The 27,460-nt window shown below is 48.5% G+C and overlaps 7 protein-coding genes across 7 annotated transcripts; 5 read left to right on the top strand and 2 right to left on the bottom strand.

Annotated features, from left to right (window-relative positions):
- Window positions 1–29: 29 nt before the first annotated feature.
- Window positions 30–2,220, top strand: DFJ58DRAFT_847111 (uncharacterized protein; the record flags this gene model as incomplete). The annotated part of the gene is made up of 14 exons (XM_041393405.1): window positions 30–59; window positions 179–234; window positions 552–606; window positions 677–686; window positions 714–766; window positions 828–860; window positions 1,063–1,085; window positions 1,359–1,378; window positions 1,450–1,513; window positions 1,557–1,651; window positions 1,709–1,819; window positions 1,866–1,906; window positions 1,965–1,990; window positions 2,037–2,220. 14 exons carry the CDS (start codon window positions 30–32, stop codon window positions 2,218–2,220), a joined length of 801 nt encoding a protein of 266 aa, XP_041236843.1.
- A 1,114-nt stretch (window positions 2,221–3,334) lies between these two features.
- On the top strand, window positions 3,335–5,582 carry DFJ58DRAFT_749896 (uncharacterized protein). The gene is made up of 17 exons (XM_041387701.1): window positions 3,335–3,586; window positions 3,656–3,665; window positions 3,722–3,741; window positions 3,803–3,835; window positions 3,886–3,982; window positions 4,038–4,060; window positions 4,113–4,143; window positions 4,196–4,228; window positions 4,281–4,357; window positions 4,437–4,500; window positions 4,555–4,638; window positions 4,697–4,807; window positions 4,857–4,897; window positions 4,953–4,978; window positions 5,024–5,426; window positions 5,497–5,510; window positions 5,560–5,582. The coding sequence occupies exons 1-15, from the start codon at window positions 3,518–3,520 to the stop codon at window positions 5,232–5,234; spliced, it is 930 nt and encodes a 309-aa protein (XP_041236844.1). The 5' UTR covers window positions 3,335–3,517; the 3' UTR covers window positions 5,235–5,426; window positions 5,497–5,510; window positions 5,560–5,582.
- A 1,002-nt stretch (window positions 5,583–6,584) lies between these two features.
- DFJ58DRAFT_189369 (uncharacterized protein) lies at window positions 6,585–8,627 on the top strand. The gene is made up of 15 exons (XM_041379126.1): window positions 6,585–6,819; window positions 6,890–6,899; window positions 6,956–6,975; window positions 7,037–7,069; window positions 7,120–7,216; window positions 7,272–7,294; window positions 7,347–7,377; window positions 7,430–7,462; window positions 7,515–7,591; window positions 7,671–7,734; window positions 7,783–7,866; window positions 7,924–8,034; window positions 8,085–8,125; window positions 8,184–8,209; window positions 8,256–8,627. The coding sequence occupies exons 1-15, from the start codon at window positions 6,760–6,762 to the stop codon at window positions 8,437–8,439; spliced, it is 894 nt and encodes a 297-aa protein (XP_041236845.1). The 5' UTR covers window positions 6,585–6,759; the 3' UTR covers window positions 8,440–8,627.
- A 482-nt stretch (window positions 8,628–9,109) lies between these two features.
- On the bottom strand, window positions 9,110–10,023 carry DFJ58DRAFT_669938 (uncharacterized protein; the record flags this gene model as incomplete). Its single annotated transcript, XM_041382823.1, has 2 exons — window positions 9,110–9,599; window positions 9,662–10,023. The coding sequence occupies 2 exons, from the start codon at window positions 10,021–10,023 to the stop codon at window positions 9,110–9,112; spliced, it is 852 nt and encodes a 283-aa protein (XP_041236846.1).
- Window positions 10,024–10,262: 239 nt separating this feature from the next.
- Window positions 10,263–11,629, top strand: DFJ58DRAFT_819278 (WD40-repeat-containing domain protein). Its single transcript, XM_041391904.1, has 3 exons — window positions 10,263–10,284; window positions 10,340–11,427; window positions 11,478–11,629. The coding sequence occupies exons 2-3, from the start codon at window positions 10,522–10,524 to the stop codon at window positions 11,520–11,522; spliced, it is 951 nt and encodes a 316-aa protein (XP_041236847.1). The 5' UTR covers window positions 10,263–10,284; window positions 10,340–10,521; the 3' UTR covers window positions 11,523–11,629.
- A 2,362-nt stretch (window positions 11,630–13,991) lies between these two features.
- Window positions 13,992–15,161, bottom strand: DFJ58DRAFT_189458 (cytochrome P450). Its single transcript, XM_041379127.1, has 6 exons — window positions 15,058–15,161; window positions 14,789–15,003; window positions 14,629–14,739; window positions 14,416–14,537; window positions 14,080–14,360; window positions 13,992–14,025 (listed from the first exon to the last, which is right to left on the bottom strand). The coding sequence occupies exons 2-5, from the start codon at window positions 14,861–14,863 to the stop codon at window positions 14,174–14,176; spliced, it is 495 nt and encodes a 164-aa protein (XP_041236848.1). The 5' UTR covers window positions 14,864–15,003; window positions 15,058–15,161; the 3' UTR covers window positions 13,992–14,025; window positions 14,080–14,173.
- A 527-nt stretch (window positions 15,162–15,688) lies between these two features.
- On the top strand, window positions 15,689–19,050 carry DFJ58DRAFT_735160 (TPR-like protein; the record flags this gene model as incomplete). Its single annotated transcript, XM_041386591.1, has 3 exons — window positions 15,689–16,280; window positions 16,324–16,417; window positions 16,473–19,050. 3 exons carry the CDS (start codon window positions 15,689–15,691, stop codon window positions 19,048–19,050), a joined length of 3,264 nt encoding a protein of 1,087 aa, XP_041236849.1.
- Between the last annotated feature and the right edge of the window lie 8,410 nt (window positions 19,051–27,460).

The raw sequence follows: 27,460 nt of genomic DNA on the forward strand, positions 1-27,460 counted from the left end.
GGGCCTGACAGATGAAGAAATGAGATTTCATGCTTCGTGATCAGTGGGGTACACCGAAAGTAAGTTCTACTCCTAGTACCAGCGTTTCAATGGCTCATGCTTGGACTTTGAATGAACAAGCTGCGAGTCTGAGAAGGATACCCAACATCACTTACACATCTTTTGAGACTGAACTTAGTTGCTGGTTCCCGCGTCAATTAAGCCTGGTTGCCCTGGCAAGGGGAATACCGGCATGTATAACTAAACCTACTAAACGTTTGCGTTCACACTTTAGATCATCGATGTCAACCATGGCATTGCTAACTCAGCCTGATCCGCGCCAACCTTGATTTCCCTGATCAAGCGTGGCAGATCGCACACTAATAATTAAATACTAACTTAAGCCTATGCATGACCACTAATTAGGTGACGACCGGCCGTGCCATGTCACATGTCTGGCAACTTATTCCATACACAGGGAAATTCAAGTTGCACCAACCCTGCAGGCCTGAGCGTTGTCGATAAAGGTCTCTTCAGAGTGTCGCGCACACTCATTCTATTCTCATGAATAGTCATTATACCCTCTCTGCTCAAATTTCACTGCCGCTGCCACCTCGAGGTGTAAATGTAAATGCCATTCGAGGGCTTTTAGTCTTGCTTGTGGTACCCTAACTGACGGCCCTTAACGTGTCCACAGAATGTCTTTAGTGAGTCAAGTGTTCTATCTTGTGCAGCTCACCATGCTTATAAAACTTGCTTGCTGAAAGTCGTCCTTGCGACAATTGTGGTACGTTATCCTGTGGTGTTGCCGGAGTGGAACAGATAACAACACCGTACGCTCGGACTAGGTGTACGATTTCGTAACTAACCTAGGCGACGAGGTACGCAATGTGTCCCGTGTAGTGGGGTGATTGGTTCAGAACTCCAACAGTTTGACTATCTCTTGGGTTCTCGAATGACACTGGCAAAAGGGCTATTTCTTGGATGTCGTTACACACCCTTCGCGATATGCGCCCTGCACGTTCGAAGTACATTGGTCGCTGTCTTAATCTCACAACTCACTAAACGAGACGTTGTTCGCAGTGGGCCTCTCACCGAGCGTTGAGGTATGTATGCGACTAAGAAACACGGAAAAGTTTGGCTTACAATGGTGCTAGGGTTGCCCGGGACTTGCTGAAAGTAACATACGTCAGCGAGCGTAATATCTATGACCTACTCGCCCGCTGACCGATGGCGATAGTGCTCCTTGGGATTGTTCTACTCTGCGCGGAGTGTAAGGGATACATTTATCGAATGAATATCACTGAGGTCGGCGTACATAGGTGTCTTTGTTCTACCAACATATGCGTTATGGAACTGCGACCGACGTGTTCGAATAGCGCTATTAGTATCGTATTTGGTGAGTACCCTCACCCAAAGAAAAAAGAAGGAAAAAGCTTTTTTAACCTCCTTACTTCCAACTCTGATTAGGGCTTTTTCTGTGGGATGATATTACTAGTAGTGGCATCCGGGCTACAATCGAACATAGCGAATTGTACGCGTTTTCAATTTGAAGTCGCTACTTATGTCTGGAGCAGGACTCTTGCAGTCGCACCAGGTTGTTACTCCGATACTTCGGTTTCGGGCGATTTCATTCTCGCACCCTATATCTTTTTGTTACTCCTTGAAATCGGTCTGTCGTTCATTGCCCAACCTGGACATTACAACTAAAACCACAACTATTGCGCAGAGATTGTTGGTCTCACCTTGTACAGAATGATCAGACACTATCGTGCTACACGCTGCCGGCTTTTAACATTGCTGGCACAATACAGCGTAGGCTATATCGTTACTGGGCTATGTGAGCGAATAGAACAACGTTGATACGACACACTAATCTTTTACAGTATTCACCATAGTCAATATCGTTACGAACTGCATTGTTCCGGTATGTATCCTCAACGCCTAGTCTTCTCAACTCATGAAATAACCTCGTGGTTCCACAGGGCGATTATGGCCCAACGCTTGAAGGGTGAGATGTCTCCAACGAGAAGTTTGTGCATGCTTATTGTTTTTAGGTCACAGATCGTAGCACAGGGTCTTCTTGCAACTCGAATGCAACTTGACCTATGGAAGCTTAATCGCCACTCACCGGCAGTGGCTCCTACATCGATCTCGACCGAGTACTCACAAACGGATCTGGAATTTGAGTTGTCACAAAGAGCATCCATCGTACCCAGTGGCACTGTACCAGTAATCTAGCAAAGTTCGGTGCAAGCGCGATGCCGAGACCATCTCCCTCCTTGAACATGATTATCACCTGGCTGGCTGAGTGGACCTATCTCATCGCTGTCAACGTGACCGAAGAGGTTCATAAAGTATCTCATGCTCCTGATGTATACCGCTTTATTTCGGTCAACCAACAGGTCAGATGTTTACGGTTCCAGGGTCGATAGACAGGTTGGTTTGGTGTTCTCTAGCTCGTTGTCTTGACACTCTTCCAGCAGAGCGCTGAAACCTTCATATAAGTTACTGCAACCGGACACACTATGTTACAGATAACTTTGTGGACGGTCCATGATGCTACCACGTAAGTACTCCACTTTTATGTAGTACCCGGTCTCCTCATGAGAAAGGTGCCGGTTCCTGGACCTGGGCCTGAACGTTAACGCAGCTGAGCGATTTTTCCTCTCGGGTTTCCTTCCCGCTTCTGATCAAGCTACTAGCTTCGTATCTCAACATTTATACAATGGTCATTCAATCAGCACGCATGTCGAGTTTGCCTGCCTACCCGGCGGCAATCTCGCCAGTGTAATGCTCGGTCCCAGCCCAACCACTAATTGTCCGATCTCAATGTCGTGGCGAATCGCGATAGATGAAGCTGGATAACAAATCTCGATAAAGGTAGCGAGCGTAGATTTGACAGCAGCGGATGCGATCGCAACTTGAACACATGCGAGGAGTCGCCGAGGACAGCAGGAACCTAGCATTTTACAGACTTGAAAGCCTGACAGATGAAAAAATGAGATTTTATGCTTCATGAGCCTATCAGCGGGGCACACCGGAAGTAAGTTCTACTACTGGCCTTTCGATAGCTCGTGCTTGGATTTCGAATGGACAAGCTGCGAGCCTGAGAAGGATATCCAACGTAACTTACATACTTTGAGACTGAACTTAGTCACTGGTTCCCGCGTCAATTAAGCCCCAGACAAGGAAAATGCTGGCATGCATAACTACTAAACCTACTAAAGTTAGTAGTTTGTGTTCACACTTTAGATCATCCATGTCACCCATAGCCTGCTTTGGCATTGCTAACTCAGCCGGCCTGATCCGCGCTAACATCAAGTCTGGCCAACAGATCGCACACTAATACTAACTTGAGCCCATGCATGACCACTGATGTTACGTGACGACCGGTCGGATGCCTGGCAAATTGTAACTTAACTTATTATTCCATACATAGGGAAGTTGCACCTCAACGTTCAACATTCAACCCTGCAGGCCTGAGGGTCGTCGATAAAGGTCTCTGGAGAGTGTCGCGCACACTCATTCTATTCCCATGAATAGTCATTACACCCCTGCTCAGGCTGCTCAAATTGCACTGCCGCTGGCACCTCGAGGAGTAAATGTAAATGCTATTCGAGGGCTTTCAGTCTTTCTTGTGGTACCCAACTGACGACCCTTAATGTGTCCACAGAATGTCTTTAGTGAGTCAGATATTCTACCTTGGACAGCCCACTGTGCTTATAAAATTTGCTACAAGTCGTCCTTGTGACGAGTGTGGTGCGTCATCCTGTGATGTTGCCAGAGTAGAACAGATGACAATATCGTACACTCGGACTAGCTGTACGATTTCATGACTAACCTAGGCGATGAGGTACGTGATGTATCCCATGTAGTGGGGCGATTGGTTCAGAACTCCAACAGCTTGACTACCTCTTGGGTTCTCGAATGACACTGGCAAAAGGGCTATTTCTTGGATGTCGTTACACAACCTTCGCAATATGCGCCATACACGCTCGAAGTACGCCGATCACTGTTTTAATCTTACGACTCACTAAGCGAGACATTGTTCGCAGTGGTCCTCTCACCGAGTGTTGAGGTATGTCTGCGATTAAGAAACACTGGAAACTTTTGACTTACAATCGTGCGAGGGTTGCCCGGGGCTTACTGAAAGTAACATATGTCAGTACGCGGAATCTACATGACCTACTCGCCCGCTGAACGATGACGATAGTGCTCCTTGGGATTGTTCTACTATGCGCGGAATGTAAGGGATATACTTTATTGAATGAATATCACTGACGTCGGCATACACCTAGGTATCTTTGTCCTACGAACATATGCGTTGTGGAACTGTGATCGACGTGTTCGAATAGCGTTGTTGATATTGTATTTGGTGAGAACCTCGCTCCCCCCTCAAATAAAAAATGAATAAAAGAGCTTTTTTTAACCTTCTTACTTCCAACTCTAATCAGGCTCTTTTCTGTGCTACGATAATACTAGTACTAGGATGCGGGCTACAATTGAAGAATACTAAATGTACGTCTTTCCAAGTTGAAGTCACTATTTATGTCTGGAGCAGGACTCTTGCAGTCACAACAGGTTGTTACTCCGATAGTTCGATACCGACCAATTTGATTCTTGCACCCTATATCCTTTTGTTACTCCTTGAAATTGGTCCGTCGTTTCATGGTCCAACCTGGACATTACAACTAAAACCACAACTCTTGCGCAGAGGTTGTTGGTCTCACCTTTTACAGAATGATCAGATACTACCGTACTACACGTTGCCGGCTTTTAACATTGATGGCACAATACAACGTAGGCTATATCCTTGCTGGGCTATGTGAGTGAATATAACCTGGGAGTTGATACGACACACTGATCTTTTACAGTATCCACCATAATCAATATCGTTGCAATCTGCTTTGTGCCGGTATGTATCTTCAACGCCTAGGCTTCTCAACTCATGAAATAACCTTGTGCTCCAGGGCGATTATGCCCCAGTGCTTGAAGCGTAAGATGTCTCTAACAAGAAATTCGTGCATGCTTATTGTTTTAGGTTACAGATCGTGGCACAGGCTCTTCTTGCAACTCGAATGCAACTTGACCTATGGAAGCTTAATCGCCACTCACCGTCAGTGGCCCCTACATCGTACTCGACCGAGTACTCACAAACGGATCTGGAATTTGAGTTGTCACAAAGAGCATCCACCATACCCAGTGGCACTGTACCAGTAATCTGCGATGTACATGTTCCTACCTCTGGCTAAACCACAGTGGGTTCATGGTACTGAGGGAAATGCGCAAAGTGGCGTCCATGAGCCCTGTTTGATCACACAAAGCGGCAGAGTTAGTTCTTCCAGTTCTGTCCGAAGTTGATTGGACCCTTGTGACATCGCATAAACTGACTTCCGTAGCTCAGGAGTAGCGGGAAAGCCACAAGCAAGGAGAAATGACATCAGGTAACTGACCCGAAAACGATAAATTTTTGAAGAGCTTTATCTGATTTAATATGTGTATAATATCTATCAGAATTACACCCCATAGTAAGAGAAAGCTTTGAATTTGACAAAGACTAAACTATGCTCTCGCCAGGTCCTTCTAGATAATCCGTTCGAGCTCATCCTATCTCGTCTTCTTAATACTTTCCATCATCTCCCTCTCGCCAGGTCCTTCTAGATAATCCGTTCGAGCTCATCCTATCTCGTCTTCTTAATACTTTCCATCATCTCCCTCTCACCAAGTCCTTCTACATAATCCACTCAAGCTCGAATCTTCCTGCATCTCCTAAAATCATACCATCTACCTACATCTCGAATGTCTGCACGTTCAGGTATGCAAAGTCTGGCGTGTCGAAACTGATGAGCAAGGACATCGCCGTCGCCCGCAAGTGAAGGGAGTTGCTTGCCGTCAACGGTGCACTCGCCCAGCGCTGGGAGGGCTCACCAGATCTGCCGCAGCCCTCGTTACTACCAGTGTGATTACTGCAGCACATGTTAGCTGTGTCGTCTCCCCCACCTTCGAACAGCTTCTCTCTTCGTTATCCTTTTGGTTTTATTTCGCCATGACACACCTTACGATACGCCCGCCTACATAATCTAATGTCGCTAATTAGTAGAGGGCCTGCAAGTATGTCAAACTTTAATGCACTCGTTGGCCACTAGTTACTGCTTGAGCTGCTGTAGGAAGTTGGGACCATAAACAAGACCGCAAATCTTCCACGACCGACCGTGACTTTCTCGCAGGAAACTGCTAGCATTTCGATGGCTCATGCTTGAATTTCAAATTGACAAGTTCTAAGTGCTAGTCTGAGAAGGATACCCAACGTAACTTACATACTTTGAGACTGAACTTAATCACTGGCTCCCGCCGCGTCAATTGAGCTTGCCAGGCTGCCTTGGCAAGGGTGTTCCTGAAAAATATTGGTATGTATAGTAGTTATTTATGGCTCGTTTGGGTGTCTAATGGGCCTCGCACGATTTATGGAGGCGCACGCACGCCGATATAGCCAAACCACGGTCCCTCGATACGCAGAGGGACCAGCTGCAATTATTGACTAGTAGTATGATGCGGCAAAAGGTATCCAACATCAAGGCTGGCAGATCACACACTAATACTAACTTAACCCCATGCATGACCACGAATGTTACGTGACGACTGGCCTATGGCATGTCTGGCAAATCGTAACTCATTATTCTATACATAGGGAAGTTGCACTTCAACGTCCAACCCTGCAGGCCTGAGCGTCGTCGATAAAGGTCTCTCGAGAGTGTCGTGCACACTCATTCTATTCCCATGAATAGTCACTACACCCCCTCTGCTCAAATTGCACTGCTGCCACCTCGAGGTGTAAATGTAAATGCCATTCGAGGGCTTTTAGTCTTGCTTGTGGTACCATAACTGACGGCCCTTAATGTGTCCACAGAATGTCTTTAGTGAGTCAAGTGTTCTATCTTGTGCAGCTCACCATGCTTATAAAATTTGCTGAAAGTCGTCCTTATGACAGTTGTGGTGAGTTATCCTGTGATGTTGCCGGAGTGGAACAGATAACAACACCGTACGCTCGGAATAGCTGTACGATTTCGTGACTAACCTAGGCGACGAGGTACGCAATGTATCCCACGTAGTGGGGTGGTTGGTTCAGAACTCCAACAGCTTCACTATCTCTTGGGTTCTCGAATGACACTGGCAAAAGGGCTATTTCTTGGATGTCGTTACTCACCCTTCGCGATATGCGCCCTGCACGTTCGAAGTACATTGGTCGCTGTCTTAATCTCAAAACTCACTAAACGAGACATTGTTCGCAGCGGGCCTCTCATCGAGCGTTGAGGTATGCATGTGACTGAGAAACACAGGAAAAGTTTGACCTACAATCGTGCGAGGGTTGCCCGGGGCTTACTGAAAGTAACATATGTCAGTACGCGGAATCTACATGACCGTCTCGCCCGCTGACCGATGGCGATAGTGCTCCTTGGGATTGTTCTACTATGCGCGGAGTGTAAGGGATATGTTTTATCGAATGAATGTCACTAAAGTCGGCATACACCTAGGTATCTTTGTCCTACGAACATATGCATTGTGGAACTGTGATCGACGTGTTCGAATAGCGTTGTTGATATTGTATTTGGTGAGAACCCCCCCTCCCCCCCTCAAATAAATAGAATAAAAAAGCTTTTTTTAACCTCCTTACTTCCAACTCTAATCAGGCTCTTTGCTGTGGTATGATAATACTAGTACTAGCATGCGGGCTACAATTGAAGACGACTAAATGTATGTCTTTTCAAGTCACTATTTATGTCTGGAGCAGAACTCTTGCAGTCACATCAGCTTGTTACTCCAATAGTTCGATGCCGACCAATTTGATTCTTGCACACTATGTCCTTTTGTTACTCCTTGAAATTGGTCCGTCGTTCATTGCCCAACCTGGACATTACAACTAAAACCACAACTTTTGCGCAGAGATCGTTGGTCTCACCTTTTACAGAATGATCAGATACTACCGTACTACACGTTGCCGGCTTTTAACATTGATGGCACAATACAACGTAGGCTATATCCTTGCTGGGCTATGTGAGCGAATAAGTACAACGACGTTGATACGACACACTGATCTTTTACAGTGTTCACCATAATCAATATCGTTACTATCTGCTTTGTTCCGGTATGTATCCTCAACGCCTAGTCTTCTCAACTCATGAAATAACCTTGTCGTTCTACAGGGCGATTATCGCCCAGTGCTTGAAGCGTGAGATGTCTCCAACGAGAAGTTCGTGCATGCTTATTGTTTTTAGGTCACAGATCGTAGCACAGGGTCTTCTTGCAACTCGAATGCAACTTGACCTATGGAAGCTTAATCGCCACTCACCGTCAGTGGCTCCTACATCGTACTCGACCGAGTACTCACAAACGGATCTGGAATTTGAGTTGTCACAAAGAGCATCCACCATACCCAGTGGTACTGTACCAGTAATCTAGCAAAGTTTGGTGCAAGCGCGATGACGAGACCATCTCCCTCCTTGAACATATCTTCTAATTGTCACCTGACAGGCTGAGTGGCGAGACTGGTGAAGTCAACCCACGCTTGAGTACGCGTGAAAGGTTTTGGTAAATAAAAAAAAACTGTACGTTGATGTGAATCGAGTGTCCTGGAATAAGGTTGATATCGTGCAGCAAAACTGTCGTGCCAGAGTGATCAAAACGTCACAACCATGAGCATGCAACTGGCGCTGCGTAGTTATATGACTGGTGTGCATGGCGTTAATATTCCAGGAAAAATGACACCCCTGACATATTCAGAGGAGAATCCCTTGAACTACAGAGATGATTTGATGATGTGGTCTTGCCCAGATTAATGGTCACACAAACGCCGACAGTGAGTGGGCAGAACACGCGGATCTGCTCAGCTCTCGGCTATCATGATGAGCACCTGCCGTATGCTGCACCATTCGACAGCTGGTATTTAGGATACGTTAACAACGGACACACATACGATAGGATAAGTTATAACTTAACAAATGTACCTGAACAGGGACCACCGATGCATCCTTGCCTCGCCTCCTTGCCCTATGTATATCCTCGGTAATTTGCGCAGCCTGGACGTGTATCGTGACGGAGATGCCCTCCACCCTGTGCAGAGCATGCTGATTTATTTCAAGACTGAGCTTCCGATACCCATCTCTGTGATATATTTGTCACTCCCACGTCTTCTCATTTCTTCCACGACTTCTCCAACCTTCTGGAACTCGGACCAACCCTGGTAATTCTCATCGTTGGTAAGATCTATAGGTTCCACAAATCGCACTCTTAGGGCTAGCCACTGCATAGATTTGATGTTGGCGACGAATTCTTCGACGTTTTCCTGTGAGCCTTGTGCATAAATGATGCCTGGGTAGCCGACTTTAGCGAAGCCAGATATCGAAAGGTCAGAGGACCATCGCTGTAATGACCGCCGTTTTGTTGGGGACACGAGATGATGAGATGTCAGGAGCGCATGGTAGTCTGCTGTCTCTGGGAGACGATTGGTGCTCTGCTGTTCTAGTATAACCATACTCTCTGACAGTCCTGTATTGATACTATGTTCGTCTTCGTGGAGTTTCGGCAGCAAGTGCATGCATAGCAACTGGTAGATTGGATAGCTCCGTACAATTCAGCATTCCTCGCACCATAATGAGGAAGACGCCGTGATGCTCACTCTGACTCATTTCCTTGCACCTCGACTAATTTCTCCTGAACAAAGGCCCGCCATCGGCGATGTTCATCTCCGGATATGTTCTCCCCGTTGACAGAAATGAAGGGAACGTTGACATCCGAGTCCTCCGGGTATCGTCCCGGGAACTGCACCTCGAAGGAGATCCGGGCATCCACAACCTTCACTTGGAACTTGACTTGTGGAACTGGGCTGGGCAGAGACGGGAGAGCTGTAGGAGTGTTGAAGGAGTGGAGTAGCGAAGTCCATATTCTAGAATCTTCTGGAGGGAGGACGAAGGAGAATGATTCACCGGGAAGGAGGGAGTGTTGGATAAGCTGAAGTTCTTGGAGCTGACTGTCCAAGCACGTCATAATGGACGGAGCAAAATTGGAGCCGTACCGCTTGTCTATTCGGCCCCGCTGGTATATCCCAATAATATTAATGAAAGCCGATGAGTCATGCGTATCAATAAACCTAAACTCGGCGTTGTTCGGCATATGAATAATGTGCTCATGATGATGTGCCGTGCTGCGTCATTCCACATCATCATGATGATTTTGTACTGCATGGTTAATGTCGACTCACAATGAGTCGACTCTGGCTGTGTCACCGACCACAGTATATAATTACTAGTACGGAGGTGACCGTGTCCGCTTAGAATCCTTTTTTCAATCCCATTTCTCGCAGGCCGTCTTTCAATACAAATATCATCATCTGGCAATTCTCAAGTTCAACCTTACCTGGAACAGCAACTCGGTGGATCACAAATAAAGCTAATCCACGTGTGTATACTGCGCATTTTTGTATCCTTCAGCTCATACACGTCATTCCTTGTCAAGGGCATTTATTACCACTACCAGTCCCGCCGAATGAGCACCGCGGACGCCCTGACGTGTCTGGCATTTTCACCCGACGGCAATAAAATTGCCTGCGGCACTGCTCGTTCGGGGGTGACCATCACCGACATCTCGTCGAAGAGCAAGCATCAACTAGAAATGCTTGCAGAGGCCCATACGCACGTCACTGCTGTAGCATGGTCTCCTGACGGAGAAAAAATTATAATTGCATTGCCAGACCACACGATACGTTGCTGGAACGCTACTTCAACGCACCCTGTAGGATCACCATTTGCAGAGCACAAAGACCTGATCCTCACAGCGGGATTTCTTCCCGACTCATCTCACGCAGTAAGCTTGTCAAGGGATGGGGAGTTGCTCGTGTGGGACACAAGGAGGGGGGTAGTCATTCAACAAGTAACAGTGTCAAATACTACCCAAACGATGTTCGTGGCGGCTCTATCCACGGATAGTAGTCTCCTTTTTACTAGCGATACAAAGGAGGGCATTGTATGGGAGATACCAAAGTGTGCCCGAATAGCGGAGATCGCACTTCCAAATGTACCATTACTTCAAGCTGCTATTATTTCGCATAGCCGTCCTCAAGTAGTGCTTGCATTTGGCGACAGGTCTTTCTGGATATGGGACACGAGCACAAAGAAGCATGACGATGCGCGCTTTGAAGGCCTTAGTGAAGATGACATCCCCTTTGCCATGGCGGCTTCTCCTGATGGCAAGCTTCTGGCGCTGGAAATTGATGGCGACGTCAATCACCCCACACATTTCTATGATATGAAGGGTCACGAATTCACTACGTCCAACATGAGATGTACCCATCCATTTGCATTTTCACCAGACGGCAAATTGTTTGCGGCCTCAAGCGTGCCCTCGGATTCGAAGGATGGCATTTATAAGCTAGTCATTCGTTCAGTTGAAGAGGCAAGGATACTTATCCACGTTCAATCCCGACTACTAACGAAACGTACTAGATTATTGGTCGAAGCCCCCTTGATGTAAGATCTAGGTTTATGTGAGAACATTAAACTCATGGTGTGCAACAGTTTCCTGCAACGGTCACCCCGAAAGCCAAAGGAAAACAACGTTCGCTGGGACTCAACCCGGGGTTCTTCGATCAAGCGCCTGTAAGACGTCCCAGACTCGAATTCAAGTATATACTAAAATCGATTTGTTAGATACGATCATCAAGCTCCACTCACGGGCGGGCCTTCTCACGGACCACCAGTCGGGAACGGCGTATCCTACCTCTTCCAAAAATATGGAAACGGATTCGTCATCCTCGATCTTCCAAGGCGAAGTCCACTGTAAGGGAGGCCCGGCAGACATCCTCAAGATCTGCCAGTCGGGAACGGCATGTTCCACCTCTTGGCAACATTTGGACGCGCGTTCGTCACCCTCAATCACACAGGGCAACGTCGACCCCAGATGTTGTCGAGGTAGCGACCGCACAAGCTAAAACGGTATGTTCGGCGTATTCGTTCTCAATGACACATCTCAAGAAATTTCCAGAGGACTGTAGTTTCACGTTCACATCGGACAACGACGGCTCAGTCTTCTAGTGGTGCCAAGGCAAATCCCCGTTCGCAGTCGGCGTCGACTCAGGAAGGCTCGGCTCAGGCTTCTAGTGATACTAGGCATAATTACCAAAGAGCCGCAGCCTCACCTTTGCGTCACGAAGCCACCACTCAGAACGACTCGGCACAGTCTTCTGGGCAAGCCAGACGACCAGGCCACATCGATACAGAGGACCGGGTGAGCGTTGATTCAGGGATTGTCTATGCAGAACGGGATACCGAGAGCGTGAAAGCGCATGGATGTTGGAATATTTTCTGGGATTGGTTGTGCTACAAAGGTGAGTTTTCTCACATCTGGAGTGGACGTAGTCATTTCATGCATTGCATCAGCGTGCTGATACTGTTGGTCTCCCGCTTGACTATGCTCTATGTACGGCATACTCTATGTTAGTATGTAACCTTTTCTCCTGTGGCTCGTCGTGTCAATGCTACATATCTTGTATGGTTTGCAAGGAATTGACATGGTAATTGTTGTGATGAAACTAGCCGATGATCGTGGCGATTAATGTGCTATGATATAAAGGCGGGAATAATCTTCAGGGTCAGTGACCCCAAAGGACAATGGGTATGTTTTTTTAACAAAACATCGAGACCTTGGAACATGCTAATGTTGGCCTACCATTTCTTGCATGCGTTACATCTTCTATGGAATCTAATTAGTCTCCCTGATCAGATTACCCTGCGATCTCACGTCATTCCAATCCCCACAAATGAATTTCCCTTTGCAACAGCCTAAGAGAAGACTTCGCTGTCTTACTGAGGCGAAATTGACGAGGGAGGAAAGATTGCGAAGAGCGTAATGAGAGAAGGTGAGTGGAAGTTGAAATAGGTTTGTGTGATAGGCAGAAGTTACTAAAGCGAGCGGGCGGTTGAGACGAATGACGCGGTTAGTGACACTGGGCAAACGGCATTATCCAGCAAGGAGGGTTAAAGTTAAATTTGCAAGAGGCGGTAGTATTATCTTTGGCCCAGAGTTGCAAATTACAATGTAGCACACTCATTTCCTTCGCACAATGATTCTAGAGGATTATTGGTACGTAGCTTGTTGTATGCATTTTTTATTTCATGAAAAACGGGCTGGAAGTGCTTGCGAAATACTGCGCAGAACATGCATTTTTCATGCTAATATTTCCATTGATCAGAGGGAAGCCATTGCATGCACCAAAAAAATCAGGAATTTTACTAGTAATTTCAAATTGCCTTCTAATTATAACAAGTACTGCTGGTCAGCACACGGAAAATAGACAAATGTATGTAGGCTATACCTACCCGTCCTCCGCGGATGAAAAGGAAGAGACTCGCTATCAGTTATAATTATACTAGATCTAAATCGGGCCGTCCTCATTTGACGCGGGCCTAAGGTAACTGGTTCGGAAACTGTGAAGGCCGGAAGAAGGCATCCTGCTATCATGAAGTGGCATCATCGATGGGCCATCTGCAACGAACGGAGTGGCACGAAGTGCAGATCTGCAATATTCATGCACGTACTTAAGTGGTCATCTTTTGGACTTTTACTAAGCCCATGCGGATGAAGACAAATTGGGTGTCGGGAGGTTTATGTATGCAACTTGACAATGTCATTGAAAAATTGAGCAGCACCTCAAAGAGTCGACCCAATCGATTCAAGCGATGTTGGTTCCATTTTTGCCACTGCGCTCGGGTGTTGCACGCGTCAACAAGTACTGGGCAAGGGAAGCAAGAAGGAAGTCAGAGCACTAATGCTTGCATGAGACTGCCGGAACAAGCAATCTGCAAGAATATTTGGAACGTGACATGCGAGTAACAAAAGCGGCGCGCAGACAAGCCTGCTAGTAGCCATAAAACGGGTCTACTGGTAGTAGACAGTACTTTGGGTTAATTAAGATTTGGGAGGTGCATATATAAGTTGCGCAAAGTCGACATGTAGACAAGTGTCGGTGCAGCAACCCGCGCGCTAGTTTGAGGACTTGAGCAGTTAAATTGAAGTTCGATATTCCAAAAACAACCTGATACTACTCACCAAAAGAACCTCAGCACATCCCAAGCTCATGCACAAGTCATTACTTTGTGCTCAAGATCCTACAACCCCTCCCCGTACTGAGCCATCGCGTCGCTCAAGCCTCATCCCCAAACCTCGGCTGGAAGCGTGCAGTGAACGGTTTGGAGTACAAAATCACGCCATCCACGAAGCCCATCTTATCAGTCGGGTTCTCTAGGTCCCGAGGGATCCCGAACGACCACAGGAGGAGCACGATGTCGATGAAGACTGAACGATCCGCTATGTGCCGCCCGGGGCAGATTCTGCAGGTTGTTTTTCAGCAAGGCTCTACTCGGTCCAATATCAGGCGAGCTGTACCTGCGTCCAAAGCCATATGAAGGGAACTTGATGTCGTCCCAAATTTTGCCTTTGTTGTTGAGCCATCTCTCGGGATCAAATTTGTCGGGGTTGGGGTAAAGACTGGGTCGCGTTGGATTGCCCTGTTAAAGTGTGATCAGCATATTATTCTGTAAATTTCTGCTCGAGCAGCCATAAGAATAGGAAAAACAAGCCAGAGCACTGGAAACGTACATAAACGATATCGGCCAAAGCACAGTGAGAAAATCCAAGGGTTGTTACAGGCCTCCAGCTCCAACATGAACGCTTCGATATGAGGAAGGGAATTGTAGTCAAACGTGGGAGCTGTAGCAACCAGATTGAGATTCGTTCACTAAGATGAGCCTTGACATGCCTCTGTCATAACTAACAACGATCTCCAGCTGCTCTCGCACTTTCTCCTGCACCTTGGGATAACATGGCAAACCATGAAAACATACACGATCGCCACGGCAGTTATGTCTGAACCGGCGCCAAAGAGCGGTCCAGTAAGATAGGTAATTTCTTCGTCCGGAAGCTTGTGTGGGACTGGTTCTCAAGACGGTACCAAGCAAACGAGGAATTGGCCGCCTACAAACAACTGAGGGTCAGGTGGCGTTTAAGAACAAAGTTGAAGAAACGAACCAATTCTCTTGAAACGGGATTGAGTTGGTCATGAAAGACCTAGAAACTCCTTACAAATCCGACTCCTTCCTGACGAAGAAGACCACAGAAACAGGACCAACGTTGGTCGTTAAGGCTAAACACTGATTACAAGGTTCTCCACAAAAAGTGCGAACTTCTGAATCATGATCAACCATGCTCCTCATGTTGCACTCTGAGCCACACCTGCGACACTTTGACCTGTGTATTGGCAGACGCAGAGCTCTTCAGCTTCGATTTGTCTGGATACTGTAGTGGATTGGTAGCTGTCGACCGCAGTGGACACGTGGAACCTTTCGTAATTGACTAGCGCTCAGGATTTCATTTCCTCTCATGCACAGGTAACGGCGGCCATAAACGTGCTGCAGCCTGCCGCAGGCCTAACCTTGAACGTTGACTGGAACGACTCACAGGTTTCTACTACTTCAAGTTCATTACTTGGATTTCTACCAATGTGTGTGTGCATCGCAATTCAAATTTATCTTCATGGATTTGTGCTAATGAAAGGCAGATAACCTGACAGTGCTTGACATTTTCGCCCACTTGCACTCTTTCGCTTCATTTACCCTATGTTCCTCACAGTCCTCGTGTAACTTGATTGTGGCATCATATCATGGCAGACGATGTGGAAAAGTGTCGAGCGGCCTTGAGGAGATATCCCGCCGGCCATTCTCTTCGATCACAGTATCTCAGCAATCTCGCTTCCAGCCTTGCAGACAGATTCAGGCAGCGGGGCGTCCCGTCTGACCTTGATGAGTCCATCGAGCTCAATCGGGCTGCACTACTCCTTCGTCCCCCCGGTCATTCTGATCGATCATACTCTCTCAACAATCTCGCTGCCAGCCTCGCAGACAGATTCGGGCAGCGGGGCGTCCCGTCTGACCTTGATGAGTGCATCGAGCTGCATCGGGCTGCACTACTCCTTCTTCCCCCCGGTCATTCTGATCGATCATACTCTCTCAACAATCTCGCTGCCAGCCTTGCGGTCAGGTTCAGGCAGCGGGGCGTCCCGTCAGACCTTGATGAGAGCATCGAGCTCAATCGGGCTGCACTACTCCTTCTTCCCCCCGGTCATTCTGATCGATCATACTCTCTCAACAATCTCGCTGCCAGCCTTACGGTCAGGTTCAGGCAGCGGGGCGTCCCGTCAGACCTTGATGAGAGCATCGAGCTCAATCGGGCTGCACTACTCCTTCGTCCCCCCGGTCATTCTGATCGATCATACTCTCTCAACAATCTCGCTGCCAGCCTTGCGGTCAGGTTCAGGCAGCGGGGGCGTCCCGTCAGACCTTGATGAGAGCATCGAGCTCGATCGGGCTGCACTACTCCTTCGTCCCCCTCGGTCATTCTAATCGATCACAATCTCTCAACAATCTCGCTGCCAGCCTTGCGGTCAGGTTCAGGCAGCGGGGCGTCCCGTCAGACCTTGATGAGAGCATCGAGCTCAATCGGGCTGCACTACTCCTTCTTCCCCCCGGTCATTCTGATCGATCACTGTCCCTCAACAATCTCGCCCTCGGCCTTCGAGACAGATTCTGGCAGCGGGGCGTCCCGTCAGACCTTGATGAGTCCATCGAGCTCAATCGGGCTGCACTACTCCTTCGTCCCCTCGGTCATTCTAATCGATCACACTCTCTCAACAGTCTCGCTGCCAGCCTCGCAGACAGATTTAGGCAGCGGGGCGTCCCGTCTGACCTTGATGAGTCCATCGAGCTCGATCGGGCTGCACTACTCCTTCGTCCCCCCGGTCATTCTGATCGATCATACTCTCTCAACAATCTCGCTGCCAGCCTTGCGGTCAGGTTCAGGCAGCGGGGCGTCCCGTCAGACCTTGATGAGAGCATCGAGCTCGATCGGGCTGCACTACTCCTTCTTCCCCCCGGTCATTCTGATCGATCACTGTCCCTCAACAATCTCGCCCTCGGCCTTCGAGACAGATTCTGGCAGCGGGGCGTCCCGTCAGACCTTGATGAGAGCATCGAGCTCAATCGGGCTGCACTACTCCTTCTTCCCCCCGGTCATTCTGATCGATCATACTCTCTCAACAATCTCGCTGCCAGCCTCGCAGACAGATTCGGGCAGCGGGGCGTCCCGTCTGACCTTGATGAGTGCATCGAGCTCCATCGGGCTGCACTACTCCTTCGTCCCCCCGGTCATTCTGATCGATCATACTCTCTCAACAATCTCGCCAACAGCCTCGCAGACAGATTCAGGCAGCGGGGCGTCCCGTCAGACCTTGATGAGTGCATCGAGCTCAATCGGGCTGCACTACTCCTTCTTCCCCCCGGTCATTCTGATCGATCATACTCTCTCAACAATCTCGCTGCCAGCCTCGCAGACAGATTCGGGCAGCGGGGCGTCCCGTCTGACCTTGATGAAACATTTAGCCTCTTCTTGCAACTCCCACACATATCTCATGCAGTGTCTCGTGCGGATCTTACTGCTGCAAAGTCATGGGCTACCGCTGCTGAAGAGACAAACCATAGTTCTGCATTACTCGCATATCAAACTGCATCGAAATTCCTAGATCAGCATGTCAATCTTTTGTCGTCCTCGTCACGTCATTTCGATGTCGTGAGCATGGCTACGGCGTCCCTTGCTGTGGACGCCTTCTCATGCAGCGTTCGTCATGGTGCGCTGACAACTGCTGTGGAATTGGTGGAGCAAGGTCGTGCAGTGTTCTGGACCCAGTTGGTACGCTTAAGCTCGCCGTCCGATGGACTTTCTCTACCTGGTGACGCCGGTGGAGCCTTGGCGGAAGAATTCAAGCAGCTGAGCTTTCGCCTTCGTACTGCATTCGATCAGTCTACTGGAGACCAGCCCCCACAAATCCGACAACTGACCATGCAATGGAACGATGTCGTTTCCCGCATCCGCATGCTCCCTGACTTATCTCAGTTTCTCCTGCCTCCCATGTTCTCAGACCTACAGAAGGCCGCTGAAGAAGGTCCAGTCATCATCGTCAATGCTAGTCAGTACAGCTGTGACGCCTTGATTGTCCTAAGTGATCAAAATCCTATTCACGTTCCGATTGATGTCACGCGCACTCAAGTCTCCGAATTGTCCTCCGATTTTCAGTCTGTCGCAGAGCAATTCGGTTCTTCCGATCATCAGAACAAGCTTGTGGGCATCCTCCGCAAGCTTTGGCATGATATTGTTGACCCCGTGGTCCAAGCCCTTGGGAAGTCGAATGTTTGCCCTGGCTCGCGTATCTGGTGGTGTCCCACTGCTGAATTTACTTTACTTCCTCTACATGCAGCAGGACCCTATGAGAGGGAGAGAGATAACTTGTCACAGATTTATATCTCCTCTTATACCCCCACTTTGGCGACACTAGTTCGTGCGAGACAGCGCGTTTCTCCATATGCATCTACTCAATATTTTGTTGCAATTGGTCAAGGAAACCCGGACAGAGGGAAGGAGCTACGATGCGTCGCTCCTGAATTAGCCGCCATAGCTCAGCGTCTCGTACCCATCGTGTCGTCCTTCACGTCGCTCGAGGAGAGCGACGCAACAGTGCAGGGTGTCCTCGAAGCACTAAACCACAACCAGTGGCTTCACTTAGCCTGCCACGGAATACCGAATCGACAACGTCCATTTGAATCTTCCTTCGCAATGCGTGATGGGCCGTTGATGATCAGGGACATCATCCGATCCAACTGGCAGAACCCCGAGTTTGCTTTCTTATCAGCTTGCCACACCACCGTGGGCGATGAGAAGAGTCCCGACGAATCTATCCATCTCGCTGCGGCGATGCAATTCTCCGGATTTCGCAGTGTGATCGGCTCTATGTGGTCCGTCGACGACGAGGTTGCACGGCAGGTTGTGTCTGCTTTTTACGACAAGCTGGTCGATGATTCAGGGAAATTGGACTGCACGCGGGCTGCGGTGGCGTTGCACAAGGCTGTGAAGAAATTGCGGCGCAATAATATTCCACTGGAACAGCAGATCGTATTTGTTCACATAGGTATCTAGCTATTTTGAGGTTCGTTCGCTATATTACTGCATTTCCCGTGACCCCGATTGCTTTCATTCTCCCGCTGTCCTACCTAGATCTCAGCTATTTAAATCATGTCTGCAAGATACTTTTGTTGTACGTCAATTACGTCTTATATTGATACAAGCCCATTATACTTGCTCTTGTACATTGCTAGGTACACGATTACTAATTATGCCGTGGTTGATGCAAGTCCTTTCGTTCTCCGTCTCAATGATGCCTTTTATTCCTCTTCCTTTGGAATCGTCTCCCCTCAGTCCTTCAATCGAAGACTGAGTTTCTCCCTCGTTCCTAGTCTCTAGTCCGAGCCTCTCTTCGTTTGAGAGGTTATGAGCCCTGGCTCAGACTAGAACTTTCCATTTGTTTTACCCTTCCACTCATTGAAGTCTGAGCCTTCCAGTTTTATCCGAACTGGAACAATACCGACCTCTATCACCGCTTGACCCGCGGATCCTTGGCATACCCCTACCACTGTCACCACCGCTGACCCCCGTTTTCCCGACTCGTTCATTACTTAAGCTACCCGTCTTTCCTATCCTATCGTCGCCATCGCCGACACACCATTCCATACCATCCACGATGTCCACCATTTCATCATCCAATATTCGGATTCCTACCTCCTTCCCTCATCCTCCTCTGGATGCCAATGGCTCCAACTACACCTCGTGGGTAACATCCATGGACCTTTGGCTCTCGCTCTTCAATCTTTGGCTCCTCCTTACTGGTGATGAGAAGGGCCCTCAGCGCCCAAGCAAAGGCACCACTGAGACTGACAATGACTTCGACAAGTGCCTCGCGGCCCATGATGCGAGCGTGGATGTCATTTCCTTCTGAGAATGCCAAAGTATAACCAAGGGACTCCTTGGTATGGCGGTCCACTCGAGTGATCTCATTCACTTTATGGGTGCCACTGACCCAGCAACCATCTGGAAAGCACTAGAAGAGAAATACCAGGCGTCCGTCGGCATACATTTTACGACTCTCATGGGCCATGTTTTTGACCTTCCGAAAGCGTCTGATAGTGACACTCTCACAAAGACCATTAAGGAAATCACGGACATTAAGGCGCAGTTCAAGGTTATTGAGTCTATGGAATGGAAGTGCAATGAATATACGCTTGTTCAAGCGTTACTGTGTGCCCTCCCTGATTTCTACGCCCTGCTCTCCCAGCTCATACTCCACAGCGCTGATGCCAATGCTGGAAAGTTAACACTGGAAGGTGTAATCAGCCAGATTAGGAACTCGGAACAGTACTATGCGAGCTTTGGCTCCGCAAACCTGCACACGCACCATACAGCCATGGCCGCTAGGGTGGCGAAAGCAGGTAAACCCACTGAACGTGCCAAGCCGAAGGATTTTGATGCTTCCAAGGGGGATAAGTGGGAGTTATCGTGGCGTTCGACATGCGGATCTTGCAAGCGCACAGGTCACATCTGGTCTAACTGCCGTACTTGCCTAGCGAAATCAGACTTGCCGAACACGTCAGCACACATTCCATCATCTTCCTTGCAGAACACTAATGTGTCGACTCTTACACCAGGGCAACCTGACAGCATCCCATCCTTTCTTCATCTCTCGACACATTCTGCAAGCCTTTCTAATACGAGCACTATTTCCTTCGTGTTCCATGTAGATTCTGCTGCAACCGCACATATGGAATCGGACTCTTCCCATTTCACTCGTTATTCTGCCTATGACCCACCCATAATAGTCAAACTCGCAAATGATGATATTGTTTTCGCCCCTGGTTGGGGAATTATAAAACTAGCGCTGAACAATGGCACGAGCTGGGAACCTATTGAGTTGCCTTTCCTACATGTCCCCGACCTACGATGTACCTTGATATCGGTCTCAGCTCTCGGGTCCGAAGGCATTTTTTTTGCAACAAATGCCAAGGGAGGTTCAATGCAACATGCAGACGGTACTTGTATCGCACAAGTCAACTGCACTTCGGGCCTTTATTATCTTGATGCTAAATATAGTGAAAACCACACTGCCTTTGCAGCGAAGTCCACCTCGAGTATACCACTACCAATGACTGTTTGGCACGCACGGATGGGCCATGCTGCCAACTCTACTTTGCGTAAAGCAGAGAAAATGGTCAAAGGACTTGTGCTCAACGACGACAGACCTGCGAAACATGGTGGCCATATTGATTGTGTGTCGTGCCTGATGGGAAAGCAGAAATGCTTTCCTTTTCCATCCTGTGCTCGTCATCATGCTACTCACATTGCTGAATTGATTCATTCTGACGTTTGGGGACCTATCAACACCACAACCACATCAGGAGAGACCTATTTCGTTGCTTTCACAGATGACTTCTCCCGCTATACGACGATTTACCTCATCAAGAACAAAAATGATGTCTTCTCTCGCTTGCAGCAGTATGTTGCCTGGATCGAAAATCAGTCAGGACAGCGGGTGAGACGGCTTCGCAGCGATAATGGTGGAGAATATATCTCTGGTGCCGTCACTGGATTCCTACACAACAAAGGTATCGAACATGAACTTATGATGCCATATACAGCGGAACAAAATGGTGTTTCTGAACGTGGACACCAGACAGTTGTGACTCGCGCGCTAAGCGCACATCATCAGAGCGGCTATGCTCGTTCATTCTGGGGATATGCTATCTTGAACTCTGCATACATCAAGAACCTACTCCCATCATCGGCTACGGAGGACAAAACACCTTTTGAACTTTTTCATGGTTATCCACCTGATGTTTCACATTTACGGCCCTTTGGTTGTCTTGCATATGCGCATATCCCTGATGACACACGTCATAAATATGACTATGTGTCATGACGGTGTTTCCTGCTGGGTCATGCTAAGGACATTGGTTATTCGCTATGGGACCCAATGACTTGACAAATAGTATGGTCTCGCAATGTTCTTTTTGATGAAAGTATCTTCTACGGAACTCCCAACTCCATAATTTCGCCACTCATCGATTTATACAACCAGCAAATCCGAACATCAAATGTATTACAAACATCAGAAGACCCAGAACCTATGTCGCAAACCAATGGTGAACCCTCCGAAATCATTCTCGAAACAGCAACCCCAGTGTCCACTACTTCAGTGGGAGTAACTCCAATATCCATGGCTAGTACCACTTGTGACATGTCATTGCCTCCCTCACAACCAAATGATGCTATTCCTGTGCCCGCAGTTGATGTTCCACCAGATTCAGAGACCATACCACTCCCCGAGCCACGACGTTCAACTCGTCAGCGTGTTGCAGCCAAACCTGCATTACCACGTTCAGTTGCAATTCCGACAAAAATTGTTCCCATAGAGCAGCGCTGGACATATGCACCAGTGGACACCAGTCATGTAGATGAGAATCCGGCAGCTAACACACCTTCCGATATCGACATCGAACATTCAGCAATGAAAATGAATGTAGACGGGCGAAAACCCCCCCCACAGAATCTCACTCAAGCTCGTACTTCCACAGAATCTGCGAATTGGGAAAGTGAAATGCTAGAATAATTGGCGTTGCTTCGTGAGAAGGGAACTGGAGTCCTTACACCACTCCCACCTGGCCGAAAAGCAGTTGGTTCTCGGTGGGTTTATGCCTATAAATATGATGAAGGTGGTCAGATCACTCGCCACAAAGCTCGCCTTGTCGCACAAGGATTCTCGCAGATCGAAGGTTTAGATTACACGGAAACTTTTGCTCCAGTCGCCAAGTATGACACGACATGGGCCTTACTCTCCATGGTTGCAAAATATGACCTCGAGCTGGATCAGATGGATGTAAAGACGGCTTTCCTCAATGGTGGTCTTGATGAAGATATCTATATGAAGCAACCACCTGGGTTCGAAGATGCAGAATATCCTGACTGGGTATGGAAACTCCTCAAGGCAATTTATGGTTTGAAGCAATCGGGACGCCAGTGGAACAAGACACTCGATGAATTTTTGTGAAAAGAAGGTTTTAACTTTGCCCGCAGTGAAGCTGATTACAGTTTGTATGTGTTACACAAGGATGACAAAACCATATGGCTTCTTGTCTATGTCAACGACATGCTTCTCGCATCCAACTGCCGAAAATTCCTTGATGGTTTCAAGGGTGAAATGAGCAAGCGCTTTGAGATGAAGGATCTTGGCGAGGCACGCCACTTCCTGGGGATGCATATCAAACGAGATCATACCAAGCAGCTCCTCACCATTGATCAAACTTCATTCCTCGAGCAAATTCTGACTGAAGCCAAGATGTCAGACTGCCGCCCAGTCGGTACTTCCCATGGTACCAGGAGTCTCACTGTCAAAAGCTACTGCACCTCTGACGGAAACCGAAGCACAGCAATTCACGCACATTCCATATGCACGTGTTATCGGCGAACTCAATTTTGCGATGCGTGTCAGTCAACCTGACATTGCTTATGCGGTCTCCACATTATCCAAGTTCCTAAGCAACCCTGGTGTCGAGCATTACCAACAGCTCCACCATTTGCTTCGCTATATTCGTGGAACCACACACCTATCCCTTGACTTCGGCTTATCAGACGAAGGACTCATTGGATACTCTGATTCTGATTTTGCTTCGGACAAGGATGACAGTCGTTCTATTGGGGGTTATGTCTACTACCTTTTTGGATCTCCCATTAGCTGGCGCTCTCAGAAGCAACCCATTGTCGCAACATCCTCCATGGAAGCAGAGTATATTGCTCTCTCCAATGCCGCTCAAGAACAAATTCATCTCAACCAACTCTTGCATGATTTTGGACTTGATTCATCGCTCGTCACACCTACTATCCTGTACGGGGACAACAATGGGAGCTGAGCATTGACGAAGAACCCTCAGTTTCACGACTGTGCGAAACACATCCGTGTCCGCTGTCATTTTATCCGCGACCTCATTAATGATGGGATCATCGTCATCCCTTACATACCCACACATGACATGATAGCTGATATTTTCACAAAATCATTACCTCGAAAGGCTTTCCGTGGTCATCGTTACTCCCTCGCACTTTGCTCGTCCTCGAATGATAGTGCTATTGGACAAGACGCACATGATGCGAAGATCGAGTGATATGCGTCTGAGTGGGAGTATCACAACACATTCTTCATACGTATTTCCTTTTACATACACTATCACTCATCTTACACGTTGTCCTTTCGTTCTCCGTCTCAACGATGCCTTTTATTCCTCTTCCTTTGGAATCGTCTCCCCTCAGTCCTTCAATTGAAGACTGAGTTTCTCCCTTGTTCTTAGTCTCTAGTCCGAGCCTCTCTTCGTTTGAGAAGACGTCTCCGCGACTCGAGTCAATTTACTGGAATCAGATCATCGTCATCAAGAGCTAGTAGTATTGAATTGATTAATGCGAAGAACAGAAAGGACTGGAGACTCACTCGTAGCAGCGCTGCCAATGTGTCCCATGTGCCATGCGGCTCAGATCAAGCTCAATACATCCTCTCCCAATCACTAATGCCGTTCGAGGATTATATCTAAATGTCTCTTGTGAAGCGGGTGGTACCCAGAATAAGAGCCGACGATTGGGTCCCATTATCCATCCATCGTCTCCTAGAAGAGCGAATGTTGAACTGTGGTCATCATGGGGAGTGCCTGCGAGTAGCTCAGCAGTGTCACACAGTGCATATGTCGAGTTTGATGAGAAGGAGATGAAGTCATCAATCGCAGTGTTGGGTGTGGGGACGGCCACTGTTGGATGTGGGATGTAACCACCATGCGGGGAGGATGCTGGACAGTCTTCTTCGGCGTAATCCTGCAACGACTTCCCAATCACTGCATACCAGATCCGGACAGTCCCATCCCATGAACAAGAAACGATACAAGTCCCATCCTGGGAGAAAGAGGCTGAGCTGACCGGCTCAGTATGCCCCCGCAAAGGCAAACTGACTGGCTGCCCCGTCGCTGTATCCCACAGCCGGACAGTCTCATCATTTGAACCAGAAACGATATGAGTCCCATCCTGCGAGAATGAGACTGACCTAACCCAATGGTTGTGCCCCCGGAAGGGCTCACCAACTGGTTGCCCCATTCCTGCATCCCACAGCCAGACAGTCCTATCATCCGAACCAGTCACAATACAAGTTCCATTCGGCGAGAACGAAACAGAGCTAACCTCACCAGTGTGCCCCATCAAGGGCTCACCGACTGGCTGCCCTGTTGCTGCATCCCACAATCGGATAGTCTTATCCCGAGATCCAGTCACAATGCGAGTTCCGTTGGGCGAGAATGAGACTGACCTAACTCCATGATTGTGCCCCCGCAAGGGCTCACCTACTGGTTGCCCCGTTCCTGCATCCCACAGCCGGACAGTCTTATCGTCTGAACCAGTCACTATGCGAATTCCATTCGGCGAGAATGAGATCGAGCTAACTTCATCGGTGTGCCCCATCAAGGGCTCACCGACTAGCTGCCCTGTTGCTGCATCCCACAGCCGGATGCTATGATCACGAGAACCAGTCGCCATGCGAGCCCCATCCAGAGAGAATGAGATTGAGGAGACTGCATGAATGTGCCCCTGGAGGAGCTCACTAACTGGCTGCCCCGTCGCTGTATCTAACAGCTGAATGGTGCCATCCGAAGAACCAGTCGCGAAGCGGGTCCCATCCGGCGATAGCGAGACTGAGGTAATTGAATTGGTGAGCCCTTTCAAGGGCTCACCGAGTGGCTGCCCTGTAGCTGGATCCCATAGTCGGACAGTCTTATCCGCAGACCCAGTCGCGATGCGAGTTCCATCCGGAGAGAATGAGACTGAGAGAACCTGCCAAGTGTGCCCCAGCAAGGGCTCACCGACTGGCTGCCCTGTTGCTGCAACCCACAGCCGAACAGTCCCATCATGTGAACCTGTTACAATGCGGCTTCCATCCGGCGAGAATGAAACTGACCCAACCCAATCGGTGTGCCCCTCCAAGGGCTCACAAATAGGCTTCCCTGTCGCTGCATCCCATAGCCGGACAGTCTTATCTGCAGATCCAGTCGCGATGCGAGTCCCATCCAGAGAAAACGAGACTGACTTAACCTCATCAGTGTGCCCCAGTAATGGCTCACCGGCTGGCTGCCCCGTTGCTGCTTCCCACAACCGGACAGTCATATCGCTTGAACCAGAAACGACACGAGTCCCATCCGGTGAGAACGACACTGAGTTAACCCCATCAGTGTGCCCCCATAAGGGTGCACCAATTGGCTGCCGCGTTGCTGCATCCCACAGCTGGGCAGTCTTATCGTCCGAACCTGTCACGATGCAAGTACCATTTGGCAAGAACGAGACTGAGTAAACTGTTTCCGTGTGCCCCCATAAGGATTCACCAATAGGCTGCCATGTTGCTACATCCCACAGCCGGACAGTGTTATCGGCCGAGCCAGACACCATGCAGGTCCCATCCGGCGAGAATGAGACTGAGGTAACTGAAGAAGTGTGCCCCTGCAAAGGCTCGCCTAGTGGCTTCCCCATCGCTGCATCCCATAGCCGCACGGTGCGGTCGTCTGGTCCGGTCACAATGTGAGTCCCATCTGGCGAGAACGAGACCAAGTAAACATAACTAGTGTGTCCGCTGATCACAGTCTGAACAGCCGTCCAGTTCTTATCACGTCCAGATGCCAGATGAAGAGTATTCAGAAATTTGGTAGTGCATTTTTGGGATATCATAGAGTTGAGGGGAGAGAACGATAGTGCTGATACATAAAGATGCGGGGTGCTGTGCAAGATCATGCCGCCGAAGACTTGGACAAACCTCTGCACATCCATTGCAGCAAACGAGGCATCTTCATATCCAGACTGGCCCTGTAATTAAGTGTCAGTGCTTCATCTGACATTCATTAATCATGTGCTCACCTTGAGCCACTGGGAAATGTGCAGAAGGGTGGGGACTGTGCCGCTGAGTGCCTTGATAATGCCAAGGACTTCGATCCAGAAAAGCAGTCGCTGATGGTCGAAGAATAATTTGACTTCATGTGTGAGCTCTGTTTCGAAGACTGTCGTCTGTACATGGACAAGCCAAAATCGACAGGCGTAGGATAGGTGTGGGGGGATGCACTTTTCAACTCATTCTCGCAACCCAGTGTGAAAGAGAAATAGCTACTAGGCTGGTTAGAAACTAGTGCTACTTATCCAAATAGGCACGAGTGTAGTATTCGACCCAAGAGGACTGCTATTGAAGCAACTCCCTTCAAATATGCAAGGGTAGCGATGATGCGAAGGGCTAATAACCTATAGTGACCTAAGACCAAAAACCAATGAGTAGTGCTGTAGCAATCAGCGACTAGCGACAAGTGAGTTCTGACAGAGAAACGTGTGTATAAGTGAGGAGCGCTATGCAAGTTGTCCTATGCGATAGCGCTATGCGACGTCCGACTAGCGACAGCGAGAAGAAATTAAAAGAAGGGAAAGCGAGGAATAAGGTATG

The sequence above is a fragment of the Suillus subalutaceus genome (genome assembly GCF_016647625.1).
Source record: "Suillus subalutaceus strain FC151 chromosome Unknown DFJ58scaffold_202, whole genome shotgun sequence".
NCBI lineage: Eukaryota > Fungi > Basidiomycota > Agaricomycetes > Boletales > Suillaceae > Suillus > Suillus subalutaceus.